Here is a 6,604-nt window from a genome sequence, read left to right as displayed (position 1 = left end):
ACACAAACTCATACCAAGCACGTTCATCCGTTTTATATCACTAAGCTGCGACTCCACATGTTAATGTGTGAAGCCTGTCTCTTTCACTGATGTACTTCCCATTCTTACGCAAATACAGATCTGAGGCTATGCTGTATTTCAGTGTGTGAAATTAAAGCGTTGGCATTAATTAATGAAATACTGTCAAAGGCAATGTAAATTATTATACAATCCAAATGGTCACTGGAAATGTTTTGTTAGCAATGTCAAACAGTAGTGCTCCTTTCATTCTTTACATACACAGATCCATTTTCAAATTACAAACATCGGACTTGAAGCCTGAGTGAATTCCATCTTATAAAGTCCATTAACGATAGTAGTATGGTTCTTTATTAGTCAAGAAGTGGTGCTCTCCTGAGTATCCCCTATAGCAGTGCAGGCAGATAACTCCTTGAAAATAAAAAATGAATGCCTCAGGGCTTGAGTCAAGTGTTGCTGATCGAGATATCTCTAGGTTTTAACAGGGAGGACGTTGTTCTCAAAGTGTCCCTGGTTTGTGATATTCCCGGCTGGGAAGTATCTCGCCACCACGAAGGAAGAACCGTCCGATGCAGTGGCCTTACCGACACCCAGCTTCGTGGTACTCTTCCACACCATTGCTGTGAAATGGCCTAGGTGGTGGGTGAGATGAGAAATGATAAACAGAGTGTTAGGACATGATTGAAGCTGAGCGCACTTAAGTTCCTCTAAATATTTACAGACGCAGGAATCTTCGTTCCTGTCTTACTCGTCAGTCCCAAACTTCTGCTTTCGCCTCGCACACTTTATTCCTTTCTTTCTTTTAGGCAACTTTACATGAATCAGTGTGAATCACTGTGATGAGCTCCTCGGAGTGATCTGCTTTGTGTGTGATTAAGTGAAACAGGGTCTGAGGCAATGGGAAACCATCTGGAGGAATTAGGGCAGACTGGAAATGACATGTGGGCTGAGGAGTGATAAAGAGGACTGTGATTTCCCCTCAGTTTCCCCATGGCTGGTCACTGAGTCAGACAGTCACACACTGACTGAGGTATGACATCAGCATGGGAATAGCAAAAACCTTATCCATGCCTGGGTAAATGTGACACAGAGACAGAGAAACTGACAACGAGTAAACAGAAAATGACAAAGAGAAACAGAGCAAGGAATAGATATATTGAGATAAATGCATTGAAAAAAAGACGAGGAGAAATGAGATGAGACAAGACAAGAAGTCATAAAACATGTGAGAAAGGAAGTGTCTGATACACAGACCAGTCGCCAGAATAAAATGTTGGCATTGCACATTTCTGCAAACCATGCATGTGTTAAATTTTATACGTTCCATGTGGATCAGTGGATCATTTCTACAATATGTGTTATATCGTGTTCCAGTTACATACATATACGGCGTGTTAGAGACAACAAAACCGGATATTTTTAAAGAGACATTGAGACAATTAGCAGCCATGTTTGTGGCAACAGAAGCACAAAACATGATCATTTCCTCACTAAACGAGTGTTTTTGGGCCTAAAACTAACCATACCATAAGTACAGTGCTCTAACAATGTAAAATTGAAATTCAACATAAAGGAAAGTTTCAACATATCAAAAGTATGGTTTGCAAAAATGCACATTCATTCTGGCGACTGGGTTGTTGACATAATGTGAGGGCAAAATTTTAAATGTTAGTTGTACATATGGTGACAGACAACAGTAAGTTAAATGTTTGCACATCGATGTTAAACTGAAAAAGCTACATTTGAAATGTTTGAAAGAATATTCCGTTTTCATATGAGTGCTAAAAATAATGGTAATAAGGAGCTTTTCAAGGAGCAGAATTAGAAGGTAGCTCCAACAACATAGAGGGCAGCATTTCACTGGAGTACCCAACACCTGCTGCTCTTTGCTAGCTATCCTTGGCTGTAGCTAGCTACTGTTAGCCTAGCTCATGGCTCAGTTAGCCTTGGAGCCAGTGGCCAGAAAGTTTGTCCGGACTGGGATCTCGGATCACAGGGGGAGTCACCACGGGAAAACCACAGGTGATTGTGGAAAGACAAACCAAAACTGTTTTGGTGAGTTTTAGTACATTTACGCCGAGTTTGAATGAAGTGTGTTTTACGCTGAGCTAACGAGGCACTTAAGTGTACGGTTGTGTTTGTCTGTTTGGTAGAGGAAGATAGATGTAAGAGTATTTACTTTCTTGACATGTTGTGTTAAGTTATTACACTAAAAGCTAAAAGAGTTTGTGAAACATAGCAAAGTCGCCGCTGGCATATATCTCCCAGCTGACACTATGGAGGACTATCAGACTTTCGCCAAAGTAGTATTACGAGGAGCTAGCTGGTTAGCATGCTAGCTTCAGTAGACATCTTTATCATATTGTCAAAACTGTTGATAAAGTTCAGGTTTTCGGTGTTATAGACTAAAGTTCTGGCCATATCTTACAAATTGCCCCGTTTTTTTTGTCGATCATGATCATTTTTATACTTATTAGCTACCATGATGGGCTTGATAGTTATTTGTTTAGGTAAGTTTACTCCATTTTATTGACTTTTCAGCATTATCACAGGTTTTTGTCATTAAAAACACTGAATTATTTTGCTCTGCATTAAAACATCAATACTAAATAGTCCAAAAAAATTAAAATAGACTGAAAATTTCAAATAATAATCAATTAATTGTATTGAAACTATTTCACATATTATTTTACATGCATAAGACATATTGCTATACTATATACTTAATAGTGATATCACAAAAGTTCTACTGATTACTTATTACTATCCTGATATTGATGTTGGTCATTTTGCCCAGTTTTTCAGTCAGAGGTTTGCCACTGACAACCAGACACTCATGTGTAAATCTCACCAGTGCCAGAGGAGAATCCAGGACGGTTGAAGTTATACTGCTTCACTTCATCATACCAGCGGTCTGCCACATCCTTTCCTGCACGTGCACAGGACAAAGTGTGAGCTCAACATAAAGGACAATCAAATCAGTCTTGTGTGGTACATATTGATCAGAATGTCAGCAGCGTAAGAAGACTACGCCCCGGAGCTATAAATCCATTTTGGGCACATGCTGTATACAGTGCTGCACTTTTTGTCACCCAGTGCTGCTCTGTAGGAGATGTTTTATGAATCACACCGTCCTGCACTGACATATTTCTGCAGTGAGTCATGGCGTCTGAGCGCTCAAACTCAGTGCGAAGTGGAGGGGAAATAGTTCCCAGCTGTTGACTTTCAGGATAGGACGTCCTGCTTTAAGCCCCATAGACTAAACCATTTAATCCATGGAGGGACGAGTCTTATTAGATCTGTCCCATCCCATCACAAAGAGCAAATATACAAAATCATTGAGAGGGTTTATAAAAAGTATATTGAATATGTATTTATGCATATATACTGTTTAACCTGATTGGTCATAAGAGGCCCATGCAAGGTTCTCTCCACAGCTCCCTCTACTGGACTCCACACTGTGTTTCAGGATACGTGTGCTGGCCAGACTTTCAGCATAACTGTGGACAGAGAGAAATAAAAGTTGTGGATAGCACTGCTGAAGTCTCCGTTTTGTTAAAAACTTGTTACACTGGGCTGTCCTCAACACCAAAATGAACAGTGAAAACGTTTTTCCTCAAATGTTTAATCCATGTCGGCATGGAGACCACGTCAATTTAATAACTGCTTTTCAAGATTTAAGATGAATTTATTTTTATCATTTGAAAACAGGGTTATAATGAGATGAATGACCTTTTTGGTAATCATTATCAGTTAAAAGACCATCTGGAGCTAATAGGATATTTCCATGGACTAATTAGTCAAGTTCAGTTTCTACAATAACAAAGGAGTATATGCTAACCTCAGCAGTGGAATGTGACCAAGTGTATTTACTGAAGTACTGTACTTGAGTACAAATGAGGTACTTGTACTTCCTATTTTATGCAGCATTTTATACTTCTACTCCACTGTATCTCAGCAAATATTGTCCATTTTACTCCATTGCAATTGTCTGACAGCTACTGCTTCACAAATGACTTCACATTTTTAACACTCCTCCTGTCCAGTGAAAACCATGTATCTCCAAATCTGGTGATTGGGTCGACAAATGTATCTTAAGCTTCCTACAGTACATCTTAAGCTTACTAAATTATTTAAAAGGATTGGCTGATGCATGCATTATCACAAAGCTGGCAACAGACACTTTTAGAGATACATGGTTCTCACAGAACAGCTACACTACAAACATAGGTTGATGTTATAGAATAAGGGTACATAAAGTAGTTAAAATTAGCTGGACCTGACATATCTACAGCAGTAAAACGCAACATACAGTAACGCAGCAGTCATATTAATCCAAAAACATCACAGTAAAACACTGACAGGGACCATTTCTACTTTTTCTTTTCATACTTTAAGTACAATTTGCTGGAAATGCTTACATAATTTTACTTTCAGTAGGTTTTAGTACTTTTACTAAAGTTTTGAAACAGTCTCAGTTTAAAATTGATGCCTTTAAATGAGACCATCAGCGAGAAGACTGGCCATTTTCTGTATAAATATTATAGTTATTTGTAATGTCTGTCACCTAGTTGGATTCTGACTTGTCCGTGTTGGGTAAGTCATAAAATTAAAACAAATTTTCATGGCGAAGTGCTGAGGATGAACTGAGGAGTCCTGGTGGTACGTCACAGCACTAAAATGTTGTGTCATTATCGTCATCTTTTGTCTAAAAATGCTGCCAGAATAGACAAAAAATGAAAGCTCTTTGTAGCAGCTGTAAGTAAAGGATCTAAACACTTCCTCCACCACTCGCTAACCTACATAGTGTTGATGTAGTGACAGCATTTACTGCAGGGACAAGGCTCAACATCTCGGCAATATCTCATGTCTCTGTTTAAAAGTAAAAGTTTGTATTAACAATCATGTGACAGCTTGAGGCCTCAGTGACTCTCACAATGCAGTGTGGTCAAACCAAAGACATTGTCCCTCATCACAAGGGATAATGATCCCTTATGAATGACAAGGCGATCTTCAGCTCCTCAATTACAAGTCCATTGTGCTTTGTTACTTACTTTGATGGATTATATTCTAAATCTAAACTTTATCTACAAAATGCAGCTGTAAATGAGCGAAAGATGCCTTTAACCTTCCTCCTGAACAGGGGTGAGAATGTCATCGTAGAATGAAAGGTTGTTTTGCTGCTCAGTGTTGCCGTTGTTATTGCGCCATCAAACATGCTTAAGGAAATGGGCTGAAAGTCTATTATCGAGGCCTCTTCCTGGCTGCACTGATCAGATTTGCATTTCCTCAACAGGCTAATAATTCTATGAAAAGTAAATATAGCTGCAATTGGTGGCAACAAATTGTCAACATAGCTTGTAATCACAATGGAAACAAACCCAGACCCTCGATATGGTGTTATATTTGTTATATTATTTAATTTGACAGGCGAGGCTGGAGCTGTCACTGTTATCCAGAGTGGTCTGACAATGACTGGTTTGGGTAGTCCTTGCTAATTAGGTTTCTAATTTGATTCGCGTGTGCATTCACCCACCGGCTGGCCTCTCTGCTCAACTTGCTGCTCATCTTCAGTGGAGGAGCCTGGTGCCTTCTCCTGAACTCATTATGGTACTGAAGCACCTCCTCAGCAAACTGCTTCGAGGCTGAGACAGACAGAGAGGACAGACAGAGACAGGGAGGGTTGGAATTCTGACAAGGGAGATGTAATGATGCAACATGAGGATTAATGCATGACTGCACAGGAAAAACTCGAGCTGGGGAGTGAGTTACAACCCAGCACCTGAAGACTGACTGACCTCAGACACTGAGCACAACTCGATGACAGATGATCGAGTGGAAAACGTCATTCACATCACCCACATCTGCCTGGTGCCTATCACTCACTGGCCTTTTTGAGTGCCCACACAATAGGCACATTGAAACAGCCACACACAAACAATACAAATACCAATGCTGCCTAACAGCCTGCATCTACTGGCCGTGCTGCAGGATGAATCTTAACTAAGGATCAGTAAAAGCTGTTGTAGAGGGAAAGAAATTAGCAATTTCTTCTGCAATTTCTTTATGTCCAATTTCTTACAGAGAGCTCACAAACACACGCAGTAAACAAGCAAACACACACATGCACACACACCCTTTTCATGGGGGCAAAGTTCTAACTCAGGCCAAATTGATACAATCAAAGTTAAACTCCTCAGGGTGCAGTTTCCACTTACCTGACTTTCCCATGCTGCTGACTCAGGAAGCCTTCAGTAAGATCAGTAACACACTGAACGAAAGCAGCCTCTCCTCTGTCTCTGTTCTCTGTCCCTGCCCTCTCTCTCTGCTGCTTGCTCCCTCTCCCTCGCTTCCTTTAGTGCCGTCTAGCTAACGCTGATGCTTTCAAACAGCTGCTAATGCCTTTATTTCCTTCCAGTTTCTCGGATTCCACCTTTAACTTACAGCAGTTGTGCGGAGTTCCCCTTTAACTATTTACCTGGGTGTACTGATCATTACACAACATGTCTCTTCCTTAAGTCCTTAAGTTTTGTCTCACTTCATTTGACTAAACCTGCCTGCCTGCCTTGCTATCTACATGCTGTGT

At 40.3% G+C, this 6,604-nt stretch overlaps 1 protein-coding gene across 1 annotated transcript; it reads right to left on the bottom strand.

Moving 5' to 3' along the window:
• Positions 1–212: 212 nt before the first annotated feature.
• glipr2l (GLI pathogenesis-related 2, like) lies at positions 213–6,604 on the bottom strand. Its single transcript, XM_073485747.1, has 5 exons — positions 6,237–6,604; positions 5,555–5,663; positions 3,415–3,518; positions 2,870–2,947; positions 213–650 (listed from the first exon to the last, which is right to left on the bottom strand). Exons 1-5 carry the CDS (start codon positions 6,247–6,249, stop codon positions 490–492), a joined length of 465 nt encoding a protein of 154 aa, XP_073341848.1. The 5' UTR covers positions 6,250–6,604; the 3' UTR covers positions 213–489.

Source organism: Pagrus major, chromosome 17, assembly GCF_040436345.1.
Source record: "Pagrus major chromosome 17, Pma_NU_1.0".
NCBI lineage: Eukaryota > Metazoa > Chordata > Actinopteri > Spariformes > Sparidae > Pagrus > Pagrus major.
This window is presented reverse-complemented; position numbering and strand designations above follow the sequence as displayed.

Bases quoted from the DNA above. Each gene is read 5' to 3' on its own strand.
- glipr2l (XM_073485747.1), bottom strand. The intron at 3,519-5,554 runs GTGGGTGAATGC...CTCTGTCCACAG, and splicing joins TTGAGCAGAGAGGCCAGCCG to TTATGCTGAAAGTCTGGCCA. The intron at 2,948-3,414 runs GTTAAACAGTAT...GTGCACGTGCAG, and splicing joins GGCCTCTTATGACCAATCAG to GAAAGGATGTGGCAGACCGC.